The sequence below is a fragment of the Mustela erminea genome, chromosome 15 (genome assembly GCF_009829155.1).
Source record: "Mustela erminea isolate mMusErm1 chromosome 15, mMusErm1.Pri, whole genome shotgun sequence".
NCBI classification, from domain to species: domain Eukaryota; kingdom Metazoa; phylum Chordata; class Mammalia; order Carnivora; family Mustelidae; genus Mustela; species Mustela erminea.
The window spans coordinates 68,445,501-68,471,216 of record NC_045628.1 but is presented as its reverse complement, the minus strand read 5'-3'; the positions used below and the strand labels follow the sequence as shown (position 1 = coordinate 68,471,216).

At 37.1% G+C, this 25,716-nt stretch overlaps 2 protein-coding genes across 16 annotated transcripts in view; one reads left to right on the top strand and one right to left on the bottom strand.

Moving 5' to 3' along the window:
* SUPT20H (SPT20 homolog, SAGA complex component) overlaps nucleotides 1-17,342 on the bottom strand; it is a 41,182-nt gene extending 23,840 nt beyond the window's left edge. For 5 of the 15 annotated variants that reach the window (XM_032314340.1, XM_032314349.1, XM_032314351.1 and 2 more), the window contains exons 1-9: nucleotides 16,936-17,045; nucleotides 14,782-14,876; nucleotides 11,512-11,547; nucleotides 10,827-10,885; nucleotides 10,508-10,574; nucleotides 7,185-7,314; nucleotides 6,091-6,194; nucleotides 3,025-3,141; nucleotides 2,739-2,792 (exon numbers count right to left, since the gene is read on the bottom strand). In XM_032314340.1, the coding sequence (XP_032170231.1) occupies nucleotides 2,739-2,792; nucleotides 3,025-3,141; nucleotides 6,091-6,194; nucleotides 7,185-7,314; nucleotides 10,508-10,574; nucleotides 10,827-10,885; nucleotides 11,512-11,547; nucleotides 14,782-14,784 (570 nt within the window). In that variant the 5' untranslated portion in view covers nucleotides 14,785-14,876; nucleotides 16,936-17,045. The other 10 variants (XM_032314345.1, XM_032314350.1, XM_032314352.1 and 7 more) reach the window with 7 other exon arrangements.
* On the top strand, nucleotides 16,529-23,547 carry LOC116574093. The gene is made up of 4 exons (XM_032314616.1): nucleotides 16,529-16,544; nucleotides 16,817-17,403; nucleotides 21,645-21,688; nucleotides 22,845-23,547. Exons 1-4 carry the CDS (start codon nucleotides 16,529-16,531, stop codon nucleotides 22,918-22,920), a joined length of 723 nt encoding a protein of 240 aa, XP_032170507.1. The 3' UTR covers nucleotides 22,921-23,547.
* Nucleotides 23,548-25,716: the final 2,169 nt, after the last annotated feature.

The window sequence follows — 25,716 nt, the reverse complement described above, 5'->3', positions numbered from 1 at the left end:
CCAAAATATACACAGGTGTTTTACTGATATTACATAAGGAATACTGCATTCCTTTATTTTTTTTTGAATTACTGAAATATTTTAATAGCAACAATTAAATTTTTTTACAGTCAAATGAGTCAATACTATTGCTGAGTAAGATTTTTTGCAAACAAACACTGCTTCTTTCAATACTTCAACTTTTTATTATGGGCATTTTCAAACATACATAAAAGCAGAAGCGTAGTGACCCCATGTACCAATACTTAATTTCATTCAATAACTCCTTCTGTGACTTATGTTTTTGTTTTGCTAGAGTATTTTAAAATAATCTATTACAGCATGCACTGCTAACTGATAAGGAGTTCTAACATCCAGTCTGGCTTTAAATTTCCCATTATCTCAAGAGTGTAGTTTTAGTTGGTTTGTTTGAATTTGAACTCAAGGCCTATGGTATCTGGTTTGTATCTGTTTCAAACTCCTTTTTTTTAATTCTGTTATGTGATCACCTTCTTCTCCCAACTTTTTTTTCCCTTTTCTCAAGCAATTAATCGGTTTGTTGGATTTGAGCAACTACTTCCTTGTGGACTTTAACTGGATATGACTAGTTGCTTCCTCACTGTGTCGTTTAATAATCTTTTTTATTTCCTGAATTTCTTGTAAACTGTTACATCTAGAAGCTTAATTTAATTCTGGTTCTGTTTTTTTAGATGAGAATTCTTTATTGGTACTATTGCGTACTGCGTACTTTCTCTTGCATCACATCAGGAGGAACACAATGTCCGAGTGTTCCATTTTTACATCAGTGGGGTTAGTCAGATCTCTGCATTATAAATATTCCTATGAACCTATGATCTAATGGTTTTTATACCTAAGAATTACAGTTGTCTAGATTAATTCATTAAGACTTCCAAAATTGTGGGGCGCCTGGGTGGCTCAGTGGGTTAAAGCCTCTGCTTTTGGTTCAGGTCATGATCCCAGGGTCCTGGGATCGAGCCCCGCATCAGGCTCTCTGCTCAGCAGGGAGCCTGCTTCCTCCTCTCTCTCTGCCTGCCTCTCTGCCTACTTGTGACCTCTGTCAAATAAATAAATAAAATCTTTAAAAAAAAAAAGACTTCCAAAATTGATGTTTCAAAAAAATCCATCATTTCTTTTGTACCTATTAGCTGGAATTATTCCTATATATGTGCTAAGTATTTGGAAGCGCACCTTTCAATTCTGTTAAGATTACCCATCAGGCAGGAATGCTATGGAGCCTACATCAACATTTAATGGTATAACATTAAATGGTATAAAATTTAAAGGAAATTAAGTTGAGATGCTATTAGTATCTGTAATACGTGAAATTACAACTAAAAATTTCTGCTATTTGGAATCATTACTTACAAAAGCACCATTTATATGCACCTCACCCAAAGAAATTCAAATTCTCACTAATATCAGAAATGTTAAATGGTTTTCTACACGCTAAATTGTCTTCTACAAATTCTAAACTGTCTAAATGCCTAAATGTCTTCTATACTTCCTGATTCTTACAGGAACCTTCTTAAATAAATTATTGAAAACAACTGAAACAATTTTGAAACATCTGAATGTGTTATACTCTGAAAAAGTTAACTCTAAGTCCCATGTTTTTATGAAAGAAAATTAAGAAAATAAACTGCTGTATAAAGATACAGGTGGCAATTTTCAAAAAATGCAGGTATTTTTCAAAGACAGAAACTACACATCTGCTTATAAGAAATATCCTCTACCAACAATTACTTTGTACCAGGATAATTGTTTGTTCTTCCTCTTTTCTACTGAGGTATAACTGACATATTAATTTAAAGGTACACAAGTGATTTGATATTTGTACACACTGCAAAATGGCTATCACAGTAAGTCCAGTTACCCACAGCAACAAAAATTATTTTTCTTGTCATGAGAACTTTTAAGATCTAATTTTTCTGAATATTCCCCTATTTACTATTTGGCTATCTATCATACAGTTCACACAGAAAAAGCAGAATAAAATGTTACGATCTCTCCCTTTATTCATCAACATTCAGAATAAGAAACTGACAACCTCTTAGGGCGACCAATGAGGGTTTTTTTTTTTGTTTTTAAATATTCTTTCAACAGCTTTTAACCTTGCAGGCAAAAACATTATAGCCCAAACAGAAACCCAACATTTGACAGTTACTGATGATGGCATCTTATTCATAACTACCTACATCTTGCAGATAATTTTCATTATCAGTATTTTCTTTGGTTTAGTTACTGTTCCTCTCTACAGTAGCAGAGAAGTCCAACCACCCTCTTGTGAGTGGGCACCAAATACATATTGAGCCAGCACCAGAGAGTTAACTGGCTAGTCTCAAGGTTCAAGTCTACAACTGGGGTGAATGGCAATAGGACAGGCTAGATGTGCTTTAGAATCCTAGATTATAGAAAACCAGTTATCTATTTGTATCGATGGTATAAAAACAAATAATTTTTCTTCTATTTGAGAGGAGATTAAAAAACGAAGTTTCACACATTGGACAGATCAGGTCAGCCTGACCCTGTTTCACCATGGTCCTAAAGCAAATGGGATGGAACTGCTTAGTTCTTTGAGTGATTACTGCATGGATAAAGAGATCCCTGATTTCTAAAGCTCATAAAGGAATTTCAAAATTTACATTTTAATAAAACTACAAATAAAATATCTTTTGCTTAACTTAATGTTAAGTATTGTTCCTTTATTTTGTCTCTTTGGGATTTAAAAACAAACTAACCTGGGTCCATTTATGATTATCGCTTGTTATTGAATGTACATCACAGACCAAAGTCTACAAAAAATAAAAACAAACAAAAAAAAACCATTAATATAAAGACATGCTAACATATGAAGATATTTCATGAATAAAACTCTAAATAAAACCCAACATTCTTTTATTTTTTAAGATTTTATTTTTAAGTAATCTCTACTTCCAACCTGAACTTTTAATTTTGAGATCAAGAGTTACCCACTCCACCAACTGAACCAGTCAGGAGCCCCTAAAATATTTAAACATTCCTTACCTGCATCGTTGGCCGTAAGAGAATATGCCTACTTTGGTAACCAGGAGATTTCATATTACTGGACTGCCTGTAGTCACGAATTTCTGCTATGACACATCCACAATGAAAAATATTAACCTGTTTTGAGTGAAAATATTTAAGTAAATGTCATTTTTAAAAACTCTACATAAGTGTGCTTACATTCAATGTTTCAGGTTCTTTACATGCTTATGCAATACTTCCGGTCACTCACAGTATCTTAAGTGGCCTTCCTTACTGGTGGATTTACCACTATATAAACTTTTCTAAGCAATTATTTTATGTTCATCATTATGACTCAAGAAGTTTAAAATCATTTACTGAATTCTAATTATAGATTGAGTTTTGACATTTATATACTTCAGTGTTACAAATCACTGGAGATGCTGTCTTGATGCTCACTGGCTCACAGCTATACTTTGCTAACTTCATCATTTTTCTAAAGTCCATCTATGTTCTAAATTGTCAATCATCTCTGCCAGAGTTTCAGTTTCTGGAAATAACTACTATGTGCTCTGCGAAAACTTCCAGAAATATGACTGTCTTTATTAATAAAAGGAAGAAAGCTAACTATGAATTCAAATAATAATTTTTGGCTAAACATACTGTTTTCTAGTCCAAAAGTAAGAACCTTTATCACTCAAGTCTTGCTAATCACAACCTGACATAGGCACTTACAGTATTATGTTTTTTTTACCCTTTCAGAACTTTTACTGGGGACTTTCTTTGCTATGAGTTCTTACTATGCTCATTCTTTTCAGCAAGTATTTATTGAGCCATGACAATGTGAACTATATGCCAGGCACTATCCAAGAAGCTTCACAGATACAGCAGTGGTGGGACAATTATTTACTCTTAGTGTGGGAAGACAGGCAAAAAACATGTACAGCAATAAACAAGATAATCTTAGGTAGTGAGGAATGCTAGAAAGGAGATAAAATAGGGAGAAGCGAATTTAGATTGTGTGTTCAGATAAAAACCTCTCTGAGAAAGTGACTTTTCAGGTGAGGCCTGACTCACAAAAGGGCCAGACATATGCACAGATCATTCCACACACAAGAAAGAACAGATGAAAGGTCTTAAGATAGGAATAAGGTTGGTGTGTTTTAGTATGTAAAACACAATGAATGGCTGCAGTGTAGTGAGGGGGGATGAGAATCAGGAGATGAAGCCAAGGAGGCAGGGGTTTTGGATGGTGAGAGGACACTGAAAATTTTAAGCTGGGAACTTCCCCCCCGCCTTTTTTTTTGGTTTTGTAAGCTTAATTTAGCTGTCTGTGGAGAATTGATTTCTGGTGTTTTAGAACGAAAGCAGAAAGTTCAGGAAGGTAACTATAGCAGGTCATGACGACATGTATTTTGAAGGTACAGGTGACGTTTGCTGATGGACTGATTGTGAAAGGGGAAAGCAGGGTCACGGATTACGAAAACTAAAACTGGTCTGAGAGGTAGAAAAACAAGTACTGTTCTCGTCATGTGAAGTTTGAGGAACCTATTACATATCCTAGTAAATGTAAGTTTGGAGCTTAATGGACTAGTCATGGAGAGATAAGCAAGGGATTAAACGTCATTTTAAAACTCATGACACTGGTTGAGATCATCGAGCAACAGACTGTTACTAAAGAATAGAAGGCATAGGATTGAATCTTGAAACCATCACACATTTATGAAGGGAAAAAAGATGACAGTTAAGAAGACAGAAGGAATAGAGAGAAAAGGAAAACCAGAATGCAATGTTTCAGAAGCCAAAAGAAGAGCGTGCCAAGGAGGAAGCAGTCATTTGCACCCAATTTTGTTGAGAACAATTAAGATGAGAACAGAAGGGATGCCTGGGTGCCTCAGTCAATTAAGTGGCTGCTTTCGGCTCAGGTTATGATCTCAGGGGTCCTGGGATCAAGTCCTACACCGGGCTCCCTGCTCAGTAGGGAGTCTGCCTTTCCCTCTGACTACTGCTCTTCCTGCTTGTGTGCTCGCTCTCTGACAAATAAATAAAATCTTAAAAAAAAAAAAAAAAAAAAGAAAAAGAAAAAGATGAGAACAGAAAGTGACCAGTTGATTCAGTGCCTTGGAGATCACTGGTGACCTTGACAAAGCTGCTTCTATAGAATGGTAATGCTAAATATTGAAAAAGATAGGCAGAGAAAAGAATGAGATGTGAGAAAAAAGACAAAATGATTACATACAATTTTGTGAATAGCTTTGCTGTCAAGAAAAGCAGAATTATAGAACAGTACCTCGAGAAGGACATGGGTTCAAGGGAGAATTTTTTTTTTAAAAGCTGAGATATAGTACAACATACTTGTGCTCTTTATCTAGTAGAAAGGGGGAAAACAGATGATATAAGAGAGGGGTTAAAGCTGCAAATTCCTGAGAAGGAACAGAATCCAGAATACGAGCAGAGAAGATTTCTTAGAACAGAATACTTCATCCATTTTAACAGAAAGGCAGGCAGAAAGTGTGAAAAGAGATGTGGATGCTAGTTAACTAGGACTAGGAGAAAACAGAAATTCCAAATAGATAGCTTCTTTATCCTAAGTACATAGTATTGCTGGAGTGCAACCAAGGAGTAAATAGTTTCTCCCATACTCTTGATTGTAGGTATAGGGAGATTTCCAACAAACGAACTAAATGTTAGAGCAATTTTAGAAAGATCAACTAAATCTACACATTTCATTACAGCCTAAAGGGTGAGTATCCCAAAATAAAATGCGTTGCCATATATAACTATATCTAATGTCTCACTTCATGTTCTCAGCACCATCCAGAACACAATTAAATATCATTTATAACAAATGCCACAGAATTGACAAATCTAATAACATTTTTTAATTTATTTTTTTAATAAGATTTTATTTATTTGACAGAGAGCTAGAACACGAGAGGGGAGGGGCAGGGGGTGGTGCAGTAGAGGGATAGGGAGAAGCAAACTCCCTGTGCAGGGCTCCATCCCAGGATCCTGAGATTGTGACCTGAGCCGAAGGCAGACACTTAACCAAATGAGTCACTCAGGAGCCTCTCTAATGACATTTTAAAAAGAAAAATTTCGTACCTGAGATTTTTCTAGGAGATCAACCAAAATAGGAGGTAATTCTTCTGCATCCAAGTATTCAAGCAATTCTCCTTCTTCGTAAGGCAGTCGAATGGTCTCAGAATCTTAATATTAAAATATAAAGTTTCTGAAAAATGTTCAGGCTCACTGCAAAACTTAGGTATATAATTTAAATGAGTTTCCAAAAAAAAAAAAAGAATAAATCCCAAAGGCTTTCCTAAAGTCCTTCTTTATTTAAGTCTTATAAATCAATCACTTCACTTACTACTAAAAGACTTGGTAAATTGTATATAATTTTAGGCCAGAAAGGAGAAAACCCCCAACACACCGCAAAAACAATCTGCCTAATGACACAATGCAAACCATAGCCAGCAATACAATAATCAGAATGTGAGAAAATTCCCACACTGGTAACTGAAAGTCCCTTGAAGACTACTTATCTCTAATCTGAAAATCAGCATGATAACTTGGTACCTCATATGAAAAATGGTCACTTATATACAGAACAAAATTCTGTTACATTTATAAATTATCAACAAAAGAAAAAAAAATCCTTAACTGGATGATTTCCTTGTAGAACCCATATCATCATCACTGTATCAAATTTCTAGATGTCTCTTTAGTGAAATCTAATAGTGCTTTATATTTCAAAACTCTATTTTCAGGATATATTAATAGAAATAAATGTTACTAAATAAGAAAATTATTCAAAAGGCAGAGAGTCTGCTTTATTTTAAAGGTTTCAGACTCAGTATACTCAAAATACAGAAGAAAAACACAGAACACCTTACGCTACCTTAAAATGTAAATAGCAAAAAAAAGAAAACTGTGACAATTATATAAAGGTTAGGTCTTACATAACTTAACTTCAAAGACCTACCTCAATTAGAATTCTTATTCATGAAGGCAATCATATTACACATACTTTTTAACAAAACACTGTGAAAAGGAAAATTTGGGCTCATGCCTTCTTTTATCAAGTCATCACTGATCTGAGGGACAGACCACTTAACAGATTAAAAAACTACTACCAAAAGAGCACATCCCGCCTTGCAGAGGGATTTTTGTGGGTGCAGCTCTCCGAAGGTTCTTACCTGATCCATTTTTGCCCCTGAGCATCAGAGAGTATCCCTCATTTCCTGGGTATAGGTTGACCACTAAACAGGACAATGTCTCTTGCATAACAAGCTTCTCTAACAAATTCACATTTCTTCTTAATTTCTGCTTTAAAAAGAGGCAGAGCTCATGAAAATAATCTGGCATAACCTTAGTGAAAATACTCTGATTTTTTTTTAAGCTTTTATTTATTTGACAGAGAGAGATCACAAGTTGGCAGAGAGGCAGGAAGAGAGAGAGAGAGAGACAGAGAGAGAAGTGGGGAAGCAGGCTTCCCGCTTAGCAGAGAGCCCGATGTGGGGCTTGATCCTAGGACCCTGAGATCATGACCTGAGCAGAAGGCAGAGGCTTAACCCACTGAGCCACCCAGGTGCCCCCAAAAAACTATGATTCATTCAGACTTGAATGAAACTTTCAGTGTTCCTTCCACATTATGATCCTGAATATATGGGGAAGATTCACAAACAATACAGTCACCAAATACAAGACACAACTATGTAAATTCAATTTTGGTCTCCTACTATGTTTTACACAAATGAGTTCATACCACAAAGAAAAAAGTGACCTATAAAAAAACCAAAAATGCTCATATATAAAATCCATGTATTTGCATACAAGTAGAATAAAACAAAAATATTTAAATGAGTAAAATGTAAAACCATTAAGGGCAAATACATAAAACACAGGTACCATATACATAGTTTCTTTTAAGTATAAGTCTACATATAAAGAATCTGGGGTATTAGCTTTGATTATACTCTTACCAGTGTCCCCTTTTTAAAATATTTTCTGGCATAAATTAGATATAAACAAATTCAAAACTCTACTTAGTTGTAATGTTAGGCTCAAAGATACCTAGCTGGTAAGAAATGAGGAATTAAGCAATTTCCTATAAACTCAATATAACAGCTCTTTAGAAACTTTTCTTTTTAAAGATTTTATTTATATATTTGAGAAAGGGTATGAGGAAGAAGGCATCAGCAGGGGGAAGAGCAGAGAAAGAAGGAGAAGCAGCCTCCCCTCTGAGTCAGGTGCCTGAGAGGCTCAGTCCTGGGACTCTGGAATCATGTCCTAAGCCAAAGGCAGATGCTTAACTAACTGAGCCACCCAGACACCCTAGAAACTATTCTGTGGAGGAGGAAAAAAAAAAAAAAAAAAAGTCATTAGGAAATATAGTACACATACCTAAAAATCCATTACTTTATTTTACTTTTAAAATTTTTATTTATTTATTTGACAGACAGAGATCACAAGTAGGCAGAGAGGCAGGCAGAGAGAGAGGAAGGGAAGCAGGCTCCCTGCTGAACAGACAGCCTGATGCGGGGACTTGATCCCAGGACCCTGAGATCATAACCTGAGTTGAAGGCAGAGGCTTTAACTCACTGAGTTACGCAGGTGCCCCCAAATCCATTATTTTAGAAAGGAGTATGTTTTAAAATGAAGCCCACATATATAGATATTAGAATTCATTTAATCTAATTTTATTTACAAAAAAAACCGAGTTAATAGAATAGTTCTACAGGATCTCAAAAAACAAACCCAAGTATTTTGTGTTAAACATGTATATTTGCAGTTATATGCAAGGACAAATGATAAATTGATTTACTCTAACTGTGGAATAAAAACCCTCAGCATCTTGAGAATTTGAAAAAAATGAACAAATCAACAGTTGAACTATTTAATGAAGAATCAGTAGAGGGGCACACCTACGTGGTGCAGTTGGTTAAGCATCTGACTCAGTTTTGGCTCAGGTCACGATCTCAGGGTTTTGAGATCGAGCCCCATGTCAGGCTCCACACTCAGTGCAGAGTCTGCTTCAGAGTCTTTCTCCCTCTTCCTTTACACTTTCCCACTGCATGCTCTCTTTCTCCCACCAGGGGGGGAAAAAAAAGATTAGTAGAGAGAGACTAAATTTTAAAGTAGTTTCAAGGGTAGAGAAAACCTTCTAATTTGACATAAGACAGATAAATTCGAACAGTATTGAGTATCTCTTCAAGACAAGTTGGTTTCTACTTCTGGTGTGAGCAAAAAATCAGAGGTCAGAAAATTTCTTTCTTAAAGGGCTAGATAGTATTTTAGGCTTGTAGGCTATGTATGGTCTGTGTTGCAAATACTTCACTCTGCTGTTATACCTTGAACTCAGCCACAGACAAGACATAAATGAATGGCTGCAGCTGGATTCCAACAAAACATCATTTACAAAAACATGCAGTAGGCTAGATTCATCTGGCAGATAATGGTTGCCAACCCCAATTTAGAATCTTTATTTATGTATCCTATCTTAGTTCTGTCCCTGAGGTGATGGATATATTTGCTACATTTATTGACTGTGGCCATAGTTTAATGGATGTACATTATGTCAAAACTTACAAAATATATACCTTAAACATGCGCAATTTATTGTACATCATTTATATCTCAACAAACTTATTTAGAAACATACCATAAGATTTATTCAATACTTATTGTTTTCCCTATGTTAAGATCTTAAAGGCTAGATACTATTAGCATTCCACTAATTTTTTGCCTAACAGGTAATAAGGTATTTTTCTTTTTAAGAGAGAGAGCATAAGGGGCAGAGGGAGAGGGAGAATCTTAAGCAGGCTCTATGCCCGGCTCGAACTCACAACTGAGATCCCCTGAGTGGAAACCAAGAGTCCAAAGCTTATGACTGAGCCACCCAAGCACCCCAAATGGTATTCACTATTAGCATATGTGCTGCCACAGTGAGCACAATGGTATTCATCTTTAAAGAAGCTCATAGAGCTTTTTAAGGCTCTTATAACCCAACAATCCAAAAGTTTGTTACATTTTTATTGCCCATATTTTTATACTAAATAAAAATGAGTTAACATGGCTCTGAACTAATTTTTGTGGCCAAATTAATCTTTTATTATCACACCTGAATTTCCTACACATCCTTACAATAGCTTTAACTTTCCAATACAAATGACCATGAGGAAATAGTGACCTTTTTCCTCCTGTCTTTGGTCTACAAATCACTTTTCAAGGGGTAAAGAAGCAAAAGATAATATTTATGATGACTTCTTTGGGTACTTAAGGAAATATTTTCTGTTATTCAGCAAACACCGTTCACCTCTCTTACTTAAGCAGGTGAATTCTACCCAGTGCCAGATTAGCCAAGGTTATGGGTCAACTGCAGAATTGGCTAGTCTGGCTGGAAAAGATGTTAGTTAACTGACAAAAATATAAATCATTACTGCTTCAAATTTAACTGCTTCGAATGTCCCTCTTCCTCTACATTTCAAAAGCAATAATAACATAAAAAAATTACACTTACCTTAACCTCAGGCTCTTTTTCACATTCTTCAATATATAAGTCATAAAGTTTTTGAAATACAGATTTTCTAAAATTTAATGAAACAAAATAATGTGACTATAATATTATAATTATCATGAAGTGAATGCTATTCTGAAATTTTCCCTAACTTTTTCCTCAATTTCCCCCACACTGTGGGTGAAGTGGGGTTGAATACAATAGTTAATATCAACTTTAAAGTACCTCTAACATTTCTAGCACAGTGCTAGAAGGAATGCAATAAATGGTAGCAATCATTATTTCCAATAATCAAAGATATCAATCAATTAAGTATGTATACCTTCCACTAGACAGGTATTTCCTTTTGGGAGGTCTCTGTCGGGCACTTTCAATGACATACTAAAAAAGAAAAGTTTATGAAAACAAGCTTGCCTTTTGCTTAGTGCACAAACAGCTCTATTTTATGAATACTTAAAACATGTGTTAAGATCAAAAAGACTAGTCACTCAAGTCCCGATCCATATTAAATTACAGTTTGTAGGAAAAACTACTTAACTTCTAAATTTATATTATAAACAAGTGAAATTTAAACTGCACTAAAATTTAGCACAATATTTCACTATGATATAAGCAAAATCATATAGTTCAGAAGTGAGAATTATCCTCAAAATGTTTTTATCGTTGTTCAGAATATGCACAGCATACCCAACTGCAAGAACTCGATTTATTTTTGAACTATCTTCCCTTCTAACTGAGCAATTACACAACTTATCAAAACAGGAAAACATAATTTTAGAAATTCTTTGTTCAATAATTTTTATTCTACAACATTATCTAAGAATTCCAAATAAAAGATGAGCCAAACCTCATTCCAAAGCATTTTTATTTATGGCAAAATTATATGCATACTTATCCTAAAATTACGTTAATATGCTTCTTTGAGAACCACATACAGAAATCTCTTAAAACTGAGTTTTGTTAATTAAGACAACACTATTTCAATATGTAACTTAGTCACACCTCACCTCAGCACGATCCAAAGCTAGTTCTAAAGCTTGTTGCTGTAAAAAGTAAACGGTGTTTTTGGTATTAGTTATTTTCACAAAAAATAATTTAACACTTTTAAGTTAAATGTTTATAAATGTTTTTTCTAAAATATGTCTAAGATATTTTCCTTTATTTTATATCCACCCACCCCACTCTATGTTCAAGATATATTACAAAGAAAAATCATGTCAGTTTTGGGTACCTGATTATGACAATAAATTATGTAAGAAATGCTAAAATTATTTTCTCTGGCTAGTGTTTATAGAGGCTGATACAGAGCCAAGAGTTAGATACAGAAACTACTGCCATTTTATAAACCTCAAGTTCAACATTCTAAGAGCACTCTTCAGGAAAACATAGCCATCAAGTATGCAATTAAAGTGAAGGAGAGATTAACTCTCCTAATCTGGTAGGGACCCTGGAAATTGGGGGTGTTGTTATATTGGTACCTAACACCAATTCAGAAAATCCTCATATCTTGGGGCACCTAGGTGGCTCAGTCATTAAGCGTCTGTCTTCAGCTCAGGTCATGATCCCAGGTCCTGGGATTGAGCCCCACGGCAGGCTCCCTGCTTGCAGAAGCCTGCTTCTCCCTCTACCACTCCCCACTCCCCCTGTTGGTGTTCCCTCTCTCGCTGTGCTGTCAAATAAATAAAATCTTAAAAAAAAAAAAAAAGATAATCTTGATATTTTAATGCAGAGAATCTATAATATAAGGTTCCTAGGTCAGTGCACAGTAGAAATGCAATAAATGATAGCTATCATTACCATGTTTCAATGACTTTAAGATACCACTAACTGTAAGTATGCATCAGTATCCTAGGTTATATTAAGAAACAACTGCAGCCAATTATAAGTGCAAGATGTCCTTAACTGCAGACTCAATTAATTCAGTAATATTAAAATGTAAAAAAAAAAGCATCTAAAATTAATGTAATAATAGTTTTACTACTGCAGGTAGGGCTTGAGAATATATAATAGATTCCCACTCTTCATCCATTTTGAGACCCTTCTATCAAGACAAGAGAAGGAAGGTAAAGCTGTCTTCCTCACTTGTAAAACTGTCTTCTATAATGACATCTAAGAATAAGTACTAGGTTTTATTTTTTTATTTTTTGAAGATTTTATTTATTTGACAGAGAGAGATCACAAGTAGGCAGAGAAGCAGGCAGAGCGAGGCAGGGCGGGGGGGGGGGGGGAGGCAGCTCGATGGGGGGGCTTGACCCTGAGATCATGACCCCAGTCAAAGGCAGAGGCTTAACTTACTGAGTCACCCAGGCGCCCCAGGACTAGGTTTTATATAAGCACATTTAACACCAATGATATTTCTTTCTAATTTTGTGGTTTGGGTATTATACAGTGTTACAGTATTTTTCATTCACAATGATAATCATCTTTAATTTTTAATTCTGTTGAGAGGCAGAGAACTTTCATTTTTTACTAGTAAGGGTCTAAATTTTTCTGTTTTATTTTGTGGAGTCCAGTAATTCTACCTACTAAACTCCATGTGTTAAAAATTAGCACCCACCAAAATCGCAAGAAGGCAGGGTGGGGGAAAAATATTGCCAGACTTTGGAAACCATGGAAAGGTTTAAGTGACCCTGCCACCCTAGTTCTAGGGATGGAGAATTCATAGGATGACAAAAACAGCTGGTTTTTTTAGACAGCAATTAAAAAAAAAAAAAAAACAAACGACCCACTGACTTTACCAAACATCTAAAATGTAAAAGTGAAAGGGTGAAATATGCCATCATTTCAAAAAGTTCAGTTAAAATAAATTTATACCAATTTAATTTATGAAAATAATCTTACAAGCAGCAGATTCCTAATAAAATTGGTTCCCAGGATTCAAGATGAGACTCTTGAATATGAACCATTTTCCAGCACAAGACTGTAACTCTAGATATACCCTTTTAACAAATATATAAGGTTCTTTTCATTATTTTGGTCATAAAAATCTTCAAGTTTTTATAAAAAAATCATAATAAACATAATCAAACGTGTACTCTAAGACATTTGGTTGTCAGTCATCTCAAATAAATGCTGTATCTTCTGAAATCAAAACTTCAAAAGCTCTAGTGAGATTTAACTGTTTACGTTTATAAGCATCATTTATTCACAACCTCCTAACACTTGAGAGGGAAGTGATAGCTAATATGGATGCAAAATATAAGTCGAGAACATCAGTGTGACCGCTCTACTTTTCTAGAACAGAGTAGTGGTGGGTAGGCAAGATCAAAAGAGAGGATAAATGTTTTCAAAGATTTCTTCAGCACTGTGGTCAGTGTTTAGTTTTCCATTGTTAAATGCTGCTGCTTCTCTCAAACACAATTAAGTGATTTCTTTTCCCTTTCTCTTTAAAATTTTTCATGGCAAAAGGTAAATGCCCAGTCCCAAATATGCTTAATGACTATAAGTCAGTGAACAGAAATGTGACATTAGAAGGCTAACATTGATGCTGCTTTAAACGTTATTTGTGGTAAGCAGCTTACATTTGTTTTTAAACTTAAAAAAAAAATCTAAATTAAAAGGAACTTTAAAATATAAGAAACCTGTGCCCACCCCCCCACCCGAAGTCATTCATATTTATACACATCCTCCTTGCCAGTGATTTAATTGTGGCAGGAGAAGTAAACATTTTTTAATGCTTCACAAACATTAGGACAGACCCACTGTTTTTCTCAGTTAGACATAATTGTACAACTCAATTGAGAGATAAAAACCACATTCTCAACTGACAGAAAACACAGTATTCTCCATGTGAAACTGTTTTTGTTGAACCCAAAGCTTAGGTTTTGCCAGTTTGGGTTTAAGCAACAAACAAAACCAAAAAATGACAGGCACCATCCAAGTTCCAGCAAATTTTGATCTATTTCATTAAAAAAAAATTTTTTTTAAAAAGACTTTATTTATTTGAGGGATAGAGAACACAAGTAGGCAGAGCAGCAGGCAGAGGGAGAGGGAGAAGCAGGCTCCATGCTGAGCAGGGAGCCCAATGTGGGACTCCATCCCAGGACTCCGGGATCATGACCTGAGCCGAAGGCAGCTGCTTAACCGACTGAGCTACTCAGGTGTCCGAGTCCCCTATTTTCTAGGAAAGATTTTGCAGATGACTGCTAAATAATTTCCCAGGTAGTGTAACTTAGGCATACATAAGTATTTCTGTACCTGCAATACAGATATTTTTATAGAGATAAAGGAAGAGAACACTCTAAAAACAAGTAAGAACATAATGAGCTCTAGCTTACCATTGTGGTGTAAAATGGGTCCAAAAAGAAGAGATAACTTATGTGCACTGATGAAGAGGGTTGAAAACCATGTCTTTAATATCAATCTTACAGTGCTGAAAAAAACAACAAACCCCCCACATTAACATAAAGCTATTAAGAGAAATCAGATGATTTTGTTACTAAGGAAAATTACTTGAGAAACAAATTTTTTTTTTTTTTTTTTTTTTTTTTAAGATTTTATTTATTTATTTGACAGAGAGAAATTACAAGTACACTGAGAGGCAGGCAGAGAGAGAGAGAGAAGGAAGCAGGCTCCCTGCTGAGCAGAGAGCCCGATGCGGGACTCGATCCCAGGACCCTGAGATCATGACCTGAGCCGAAGGCAGCGGCTTAACCCACTGAGCCACCCAGGCGCCCCGAGAAACAAATTTTTGAACACATTTTTGAATAATCAGCAACAATAAAACTCATGTATCATAGTCCTTCCAATTATTAAAAAGTACAGTCTGAATTTAAAGTACAGTTTTAACTAGGTGGGGTAAAATAAAGTTTGCAAATTAAATCATTACTTGCTTTCTTCAGGATATTTAACATTGGAAGAGAAAAGAATAAATGTCTTCAAATTTCTCCTCCTCATCACCACTGCTGCTACTGTTATTGTTCCTATGGATTATTCTAACAATCCACCCACTGCCCTTTGTCACTGTACAGTTCACTTTACAAATCATACACTTCATCACACCTGCTGATAAAAGTCCTCTAAAGATCCCCCAAATATCCCAAGCTACATTTTGCAGATATAGCTCCAGTCCTTCTAACCTTTCCCCTCCTTCAAGCAAAATGGATACACTGCTGAAGAATCTCATTCCTGTAACACATGGGTTCTCATCCTGACTGCTCAACAGAATAACCTGGGGACCTTAAAAAGTGGTATACTCATGCCCTCCCTTTCAGTCCTTCTGATTGACTGGTGTGGAGTAGGGCCTAGGGATCAGCATTTTTTTTTTTTTTTTAATCTCCAGGGGATGCAAAGGCTAATTTTAGCTAATTCCCTCTAAGTTGTGTGTCTACATACCACTAAGCTATAAAAACCACATTCTCAACTGACAGAAAACAGTATTCTCCATGTGAAACTGTTTCTGTTGAACCCAAAGCTTAGGTTTTGCCAGTTTGGGTTTAAGCAACAAACAAAACCAAAAAATGACAGGCACCATCCAAGTTCCAGCAACAATAATTTAAAAAGGAAGACACTAATCCTACCTTCCAACAGCTCATGGATTTAGTAAGTTCAAGGTGAAAATTTCTAGCCACTGAATCTAAAGATGAAGATACACCAGGTACAGGCAAAATGTGATGATTTTAAAATTAGATCTCCTGTCACTGAACTGGGGGGAGGGGTGGGAAGAGGAAAGCGTCCCAACTTTAAATCTTTTAATACCATTAACTACGTATACAATTTACAAACCAAACCCTACGACCGCATATAAGATTTACCAGAACCCTGTGAAAAGACCACTGCCATTATCGTCTGGTTTTACAAAATAAGGCACCAAAGCGAAAAATTTTCCCAGAATCACACAACAGACTGGAATTCAAACTCTCTCAATTTTTAATCTTAGATTCTTTCTACTAAAGCTTACAACATTCAGGCCATTCAATCCAGCACCCGTTTTTAGATTTTAAAAAGCAGTGCACTTAAAGATCGAATTCTGCTCAGACTAATAATGTACATCTTTTTTTCTTAATTTTTATCTAACTTCATATCATGGTTCTCAACCTTCGTACATTATACTCAATCTAACTCCGAAAATCTTGCTAATCACTATTCTCCTACCGGGGACTTCAGGAAAACGCAGCCCCTCCTGATGCGATGGTTGTAGGACACGGCTTCCAGGAACAGATAGCTCTTAATTCTGAACTCCCGGTAACCACAGTGAGGGCCAATAAATTAATCCAACTGTAAAACTCGTAACTGATTCCACGGCTTTTCCTGATCGACCTGACGCTTTAGCTGTTCGAATTTTTGTTTTGTTTTGTTTTCGAAACAATTTAGGCTTTACCAACATAACGCCACAACTCAGCAGCAACGGCAACAGCCTTTATTCAATATGGATACCCTCTCCCAAAGAAGCGCTACGTGAAATTCTTAGGAATTTCCGGAAACACCCGTACCTGGAATCCAAAAGTCAAAACTACAACCAAAACCGTTGCTTGGAAACACGGCGAGAGGCAACTGAGGCGAGTACCTGGGGTGCCGAGACTCAGCCCAACCAGCTCCCGCCTCTGGGAACACTTTCCTCCTGCGGGATCCCCACTCTGTGGAAAGCGGCGAAAAGCCACTCGGGAAGCCGCTCGCTCACCTCTGACCCCGGCCAAGATCTCGCGCGCCTAACCGTCCGCAGCGGGCCCGCCACTCTCACCCACCTACCCGCCACCGGTCACCGGTCACCGGCCACCGGCCACCGCCCACCTGTGCGGAAAGACGCCACGCTAGGCGTCATGACGGCGCCTCTGGCTCGGCTGGAATGCTACGTGCGGGCAAGGGCCCCGCCCCGCGGGTTGAAGGTTCGCTTCGTGCGTCCCCTCGCGGGAGTGTCGCAATTCAGCCCGGGCTTGTTCCGGCGTCCGCACTTCCGACTAGTGCGCTGGGCGGGGCGAGCTGGGGACCGCGGGCGGAAGAGGTGGAGTTGGGAGGGCCGCGCGGCACTTGGGAGGCTTGCTCTCGAAGGGGTGGTGTTGCGGAGGCTGTCTCCGCAAAGCCTTGGGGACTCAGGCCCAACTAGAGGGGTGAGGTAGGGGGTGAGGGGTGGGGATGGAAGCTCCTCCCCAGGCCAGGCATTCGGCTCCGTAAAATGCGAGGTGGGATGTGGCTATTTGGTGGGTAGGTGCCCTTCTGAATTTCCAGAGTGAAAAACTTGGAACGAGCTTTATTGCTCAGCGCATCCCAGTGGAAAGGGAATGTCACCATTTCTGTAGTTACTAGTCCATGCCATTCAGCTATGCATAGTATATATCAAATGCTAATGAATTTAATGTTTAAAAAATTCCGAAAAACAAACAGAAGCAACCTCACTGAAGAGTTCTAACAATTCAGAAAGGGAATAATCAGCATACATGACAATGTCTAATTGCATACATGACAATGTCTAATTTCAGTTCTGCACCTTTAACAACTTTGTTTTGTTGGGTATAAACTTTATTCTCATTGAGGTGAAATTCACAGAACGTAAAATGAAACATTTTAAGAGTATAATTCAGTAGAATTTAGTACATTCATGATGTGCAACCATCAACTCTAATTCCAAAACATTTTCATCACCCTCATTAAGTATTTTTCCATTTTTCCCTCTCTTAGACCTTAGCAGACACCAATTGCTTTTAGAGTCTTTAGATTTATCTAATCTGATATTTCACAAAAATGGAACGTGTGATTTCTTTCGTGTTTGTCTTCTTTCCCTTAGCAAGTTTTCCGGGTCCATCCACCTTGTAGCAAGTATCAATACTTAATCCCTTTTTATGACTTATATTCTGTTCCATTGTATGTATATACCACAGTTTTATGCATTGGTCCATTGATGGCCATTTGGGTTATTTACGCCTTTCAACTATTATGTATAGTGCTGCTGTGAATATTTGTGTGGTAGTATTTGAGTCCTTTTTGTAAATTTTTTTCCGGCGAGATAAATACAACACCAGGCAAAGTGGGTGCAAGGCAAGATTTATTAAAAACACTCTCTCACAAAGTTTCAGGGCTCAGGAGAAGGGGAGCCAGGAAAGTTGTGCCGGGAGGAGGTGGGCACTCTTGGGCAAGGTTCCGTGACTCTGGAAAGCAGAGTGGCAGAAGTCGCGCCCAAGGCAGGGAGGAGGGGGCTTTTAAGGGGTCTCGAGGGGAGCTCAGGGGTCTTTTGGCAAGTTTCCCTTATTTGGATATTTCGCCTGCTCGTCGGGGTCCCATTGGTTCACGGGAGCCCGGGGCGGGAGGGTTTTCAGATTCCTGCTTGGGCCTTTGTTCTCCTGTCCGAGTTCAGCTTTTGTGGCGGGAACTTTCTCCATCTTAAGTAGCCCTTTCTGGCAGCCCAACACTTTTTTCAATTTTGGTGGGGTGTAATATACCCTAAAAGAAAACCAGAGCCTGACATAGTTGAAGTGTGAAAACAGATTTTATTCAGGAACTGTTGCAAAGGAGGGAAAGAGACTTCAGTCTAGAACTGGGCTCAATTCCAAATATACAGTGTGAACAAGTAGTGGTGTATAGCTAAGGAGCAGAGTTGGAGGGCATTGGATGGAAGTTTCTTAATAGGAAATAGGGGTCAGGAGGCATTCTGGCTAAACTGACTTGTTGGGGTTCTGACTGAAGGCAAATCAGGGTGATCAGACACCAAGGGTGGGGACTAAGAGTTTGATCAGATATTGAAGGTGATCAGATATCCAGGTGGATCCAGATGTACAGTTCTCTGTAAACTGACTTAGGATTCTTGCTACAACTGGTTGGTACATGCCCCACAAATCAGCCTAGAGCCATGGAGATAGCTTGTCAAATACCTAGGAATGGAATTGCTGGGTCATATGGTAATTCTATTCTTAAATATTTGAGAACTTGATAAAATTGTTTTCCACAGTGGCTAAGACATTTTACAACAGAAATCAATATGTGGTGGTTCCAATTTCTTCACATCCTCACCAAATTTCTTTAAAAAAAATTATAGTCATCCTAGTAGGTATGAAATAGTATCTTATTGTGGTTTTGATTTGTGTTTTCCTAAGGCTAGTGATGTTGCACATCTTTTTATGTCTGTGTTGGCCATTTGTGTATCTTTGGAGAAATGTCTATTCAAGTCCTTTGCCCATTTTTTAATTAGGTTGTCTTTGTTGTTTAAGTTATGAGTTCTTTCTTTATTCTGGATATTAGATCCTTATCAGATATATGATTTGCAAATATTTTCTTCCATTCTGTACGTTGTCTTTTCACTTTCTTGCTTTGATGTACCAACTTAAATTTTTGATGAAGCCTAGTTTATTTTTTCTCTTATGGTGTGCTTTTGGTGTCATACTTAAAAACCCATTGCCAAATCCAAATTCATAAGGATTGCCAAAAACCTCACTCCGCACACTGAGTAAAATAAGACAGAAAGATGAGTTTCTTTGAACTGTAAACCGGGAAGCTCAACACTGAGAGAGCAATGAGTTTAAAGTTAAAAGGTGTTTATGGGGTAAACATGGAAGTTACTTGGCTTTTTCATTTGATTAGTTGATTGGTCTTTGTATTTGTGTCAGGGTAGCTGAATTGGAGAAAAAAGAACGTCCAAAGATGACATGAACAGACATGGCATTTTGGGGCATCCCTGTCCTTGGCTGATTTCTGAGAGGAATCATAAGTTATTGCAATTTGTCAGGTAAGGCTAAGTTTTGTTTTGCTTTAATGTGCCCTCACTGGCCAATACCATTTTGTCCCCATCATAAGTGACTCCATTTAAATTTTGATTCTATAGGATTTGCTCCTAGGGTTTTGTAAGAATTTTATGATTTTAGCTCTTATTCACTTTCAGTTAGTTTTTGTATATGTTGTATAATAGGGATTCCATTTCATTCGTTTGCGTGTTGTCCCAGAATTATCTGTTGAAGAGTTTATTGTTACTCCCAGTGAATGGTCTTGACCTCCACATCAAAAATCAATTTGCCATACACATATGGGTTTGTTTCTAGACTGTTAATTTTACTCCATTGGTCTATATGTCTGTCTTGTGTCAGTGTAGGTATCCCTTGCTTTTCAAAAATTTGTGTTATGCCATTTTGCTTTTACAAAAAACCTACATGGGTACCTGTTTTTATTAACTGAAAGAAATCTTAAAAGGATTGTTGCTTTGTAGATGACAAAAGATTAAAAGGGAGAAAAAAACCATTGAGCATTTGTTTTGTAATAAGCCTTTATCGAGACAGCATGCACCCTGAGCAGCAAGACTGACACAACCAAACTCTTTCCCTGGGAACTACGTCTCAGTATCAAGCCACTGTAACTTTGTACTATGTCTTTGAGCATCTGTGCTTAATCTTGGTTTATGCTGTGCATCCATTAGCAAGATGTGTCCTAAAGTATCTGAAAAGCCTGACAGAGATTGTTTTTTCAGTCCGGGAATATTAAAAAAAATCCATATAAATTAATGTTAATTGCTTTTTCACTCTGTGCCATTTCAGTTTATGAAAGTTTTCATAGGAACTCTGTTTTTTGATAGCAGGAAGAAATCTGTACCATACTGTTTTGATTCCTATAGCTTTGTAGTAAGTTTTAAAATGGGAAAGTGTAAGTTCTCCAGTTTTGTTGTTCTTTTCTTTTCTTTTTTTAAAGTATTTTATTTATTTATTTGACATAGAGAGAGATCACAAGTAGGTAGAGAGGCAGGGAGAGAGAGAGGGGGAAGCAGGGTCCCTGCTGAGCAGATGTGGGGCACGATTCCAGGACCTTGAGATCATGACCTGAGCTGAAGGCAGAGGCTTAACCCAATGAGTCACCCAGGGGCCCCTTGTTCTTCTTTTCTAATATTGTTTTGGCTCCCTTGTAACTTTATATGAATTTGAGGATCAGCTTTTCCATTTTTGCAAAAAGGCCAGTAGGGATTGTATTGAATCAGTAGATCGCTTTGACAAGTATTGGTGTGTTGAATATTCAGTCTTCCAATTCATGAGCATGATGTCTTTCCATTTATTTAGGTTTTCTTTAATTTCTTTCAACAATGTTTTATGGTTTTCAGTGCACAAACTTTTCATCCCCTTAAATTTATTCCTAGGTATTTCATCTTTTTGAATGCTATCTTAGTCTGCTTAGGTTGCTATGACAAAATACTACATACTGGATGTCTTAAACAACAGAAATTTCTTTCTTACAGTTCTGGAGACTGGGAATCCAAGATCAAGGCCAATTTGGATTCTGGTGAGAGTTTTCTTCCTGGCTTATAGATAACTGCCTTCTCACTTTGTCATTCCATAGTGGGTAGGGAGAGAAAGAAAAGGGAGACAAAATCTACTCATGTCTAATCTATCAGATCAGGGTTGTACCCTTATGACCTCATTTAACCTTAAATTATCTTCTTATAGGCCTTATCTCAAAAACAATCACATTGTAGATTATGGGTTCAATATATGGATTCTGGAGGGACACAATTCAGTCCATAGCAGTTAGTATTATAAGTGGAATTATCACTTAATTTCCTTTTTAGGTTATTCATTGTTGGTGTATTAAAAAAACACTTTTTTTTTCAGTTTTGGTCTTGTACTCTGCAAATTTACCAAATTTATTACCTCTAATAATTGTGTGTGTGTGTGTGTGTGTGTGTGTGTGTGTGTGTACACATGTGTATGTTCTTTAGGGTTTCTATATATAGGATCATAGCATCTGTTAATTGAGATAGTTTTATTTCTTCCTTACAATTTGGTTATTTCTTTCCCTTGTCTAATTGCTTTCACTAGGGTCATTCTTTCATTTTAAGGAATTGGCTCATGCAGTTGTTACAGCTGGCCAGTCTGAAATTTGTAGGGCAGGGTGGTAGGCTGAAAACTCACGCAGGAGTTGATGTTGCAGTCTTGAGACAGAATTTCTTTTCCAAGAAACCTCAGTTTTTGCTGTAAAGGCCTTTATGTATTACCAAAGTTGACTGAAAAAGGCCTACCATATCATCAAGAGTAATCTTCGTTTAGAATCAATCGAGTGTAGATGAAAAATACATCTACAGAATTCTTTTTACAGTAACACCTGGATTAGAGTTTGATTAAATAGGTGGGTAGCAAAGTTGACGCATAAAACCAACCATCACACCCAGTGTGGTAGATGGTTTTATTCACAATTTTTTAAATAAAAAAATTTCACTTTTCTCATGGCTTTAGTTTGGGTATAATATATTTCCCCCGCCCTAGTGACTTTCCATTTTGCCATATGACTTGCTTTAGCCAATGGAATGTAAGTGGATGTAACATATGCCCTCTAGTTGTGAAACTAGATACAGTCTTGGAGAGAAGGGGAAGGCATGTATGTTCTGAATTCTTTGACTTTGCCTGTATGTGTGTGTATTTGTATGTATGTATTTCTGCAGGCAATGTTATATTGTCCAGCTTGAAATGACTCCTACTGTCAAAAGAAGAAATACTTGGCTCACCAAAGACAATTAAACTAATTAAGTATGTTAAAAACACATGAATTCTTAATATTGCTTAAAAAAAACCCCTCACTAGTCACATTGAAGATTGCTAGGATATCAATTCATTATTCTGAAAATGGTAAATAATGGTTAAAAAGATAAAACAATTAACCTGCTTTTTCTACATAAACTGAAATTCAGAGTAACCAAATTGTTGATGAAGAAAAACATTTTTTGGAAAAAAATCCAATGAATAAATAAGGAATGTATATCACCATTTGGAACCCATAAGAAAATAATGTATCTAAGAAATAGTGAGTCCTGTTCCACATGTAAAGAGCTCAGAAGTTGCTACTCCATCATAACAATAAGTAAAAAGATGAAAAAACTGAAAGATCAATAACTCTTTAGATCTTCAAGAGAAGTGAGGTCACAAGGCACATACTGCCCACCATGTGAATATAGAATCACAATTTATTGGAGCAGCAACCTCCATGGGAACCAGTACCAGGGTAGGGAGACCTGAATTACAATTGATGAATTGCTGGGGGCTCAGTCTGGACTATTCTGACACCCAGACTCAGGGACTGAGTCATGAGGCACACTTTCATAAGAATTCTTCTGTAAGGGGAGACAAACCATAAGTGACTCAATCTCACAAAACAAACTGAGGGTTGCTGGGGGGAGGGGGGTTGGGAGAAGGGGGGTGGGGTTATGGACATTGGGGAGGGTATGTGCTTTGGTGAGTGCTGTGAAGTGTGTAAACCTGGCGATTCACAGACCTGTACCCCTCGGGATAAAAATATATGTTTACAAAAAATAAAAAATTAAAAAAAAAAAAAAAGAATTCTTCTGTAAGAACTCCCCAGAACTCTACCAGGTTCTCACAGTAAATATTAAGAGAAAATTCTGTGCCCAGATAGGAGGAGAGGAAAAGGAGCCATCTGAAAATAAACCAGAGAACTCTGTTCTTAGTAAGGCATGCCCTCGGAGGAAACTAGAGCCTAAGATGTTGTGGTTTTATCAGAGCCTGGACCTGGGGGACCTGGGGGACCTGAGGGAAAAGAAATACTCAACTCTAGCCCACTCTAGCCATCCTGTCCCACGTATGAGAGGAAGGGGAAGGAAACTGAGAAGCACTCATGAAGTTCAAGGTTCAGAGGCATAGGCTCACTGAACGACTGAGGCCTACTTATGAGACTGTAGAATGCTTCACTTCACCTAAATCTCACTACTACATTATGAAAGCCCTGTTTACAACAGTTCCTTTTATGTGTCCAGCTATCAAGAAAAAAATACAAGACTTTCCAAAAGACAAAAAACATAGATTGATGAGACAAAGCAAGCATCAGAACCAGATATTGGAATTACCAGATTGGGGCTTTAAAACTGCGATTAAATGCTGAGGACTCTAAGGGACAAAGTGGACAGCATGCAAGAACAGATGGACAATGTAAGCATAGAGATGAAAGTTATAACAAGGAACCAAAAGTAAATGTTAGAGACTAAAAGATGTATGAAAGAAATGAATACCTTTGATGGGCCTGTTAGAAGACTGGACATGGCTGAGGAAGTAATAACTAATGTTTGCCAAAAACCATTCGGTAGAAGGTTGAAAGGGGGCTTTATAAAAATGGATCAGGCTGACGACACTTGATCAACCTCAATAGTACTGCAAGTGAGATGATCCAGTATTGTGTACCTCCTAATGTGATACATCTCATATTGTTACTATGTATGAAATACTTTCACAAAACCAGAAATTGAATCTAAATCTAGTGAAACCTCTAGATTTAACTCCTAGTTTACTTGGAAAAGGAGGCACAGAATAACATGTTAAGTAACATCATGATGATGTTACTCAGAATCCACCAGTATATAATGTGGTAACCACTGTAGGAAAATGGAATGTAAACTGGCTGTGTTAACTGTCATGGACTGAATTTTGTCCCCCGAAAATTCTGTGCTGAAGCTTGAACACCTAGGACCTCAGAATGTGACTGTATTTGTAAATAGGTTTTTAAAGTGGTGATTAACTTAAATGAAGTTGTTAAATGGGCCCTAATCCAATATGATGGGTACCCTTGTAAAAAGAAGTTATGGCACATGAAGAGACACGAGCAGTAAGAGCACACCAAATCCGTGATATTTTGTTATGGCAGCCAGCCCTAGTAAACTAGTATAATAACACTACGTGGAATAATGATTTTTTGGTTATAAGAATAACAAAAATGGACTTTATCTATTAGAGATATAAAATTTAGTATTTACAGGTGAAATTATGAATTTTGGGATCTGGCTTAAAATACTTAAAAAATACATAGTAGATGAAATAAGAATGCAAATTTTTGGTAATTATTGAAACTGAGCAAGAGGTATTAGAAGAGCATTGTTGCTCCACTTTTGTATATGTTTGAAGATGTCCAAAATAAATAGTTAAACATGTATGCACATGCACACACATACTCATACATGCAATATGCCAATATATATCATATGTAAATAGAGTTTTTGTCAGAATTTTGGCTCAGGGTCATCCACTCTGATGGATTTGGCTACTGGCATGTGCTAGAGACTCTCAAGTCTACAGTTTTACCCATTTCTGGTAACTCAACCTTTTCACTTGCTGTACCAGAGGCCTTTCACATGTAAAGTGTCCAAAATGAAATCATCATCTTTTCCTTCAGATTTTCCATGTTTTCCCTGCTTTTGGTCTTCTCCTCCACATAGATAAGAGTCTGGCTTAGAGATCTCTCTTAGGTCCCATATGTCACCAGTCCTTAAGTTACTGGAGTTCTATTTCTAAATACCTATTGGGTCTGTCCTC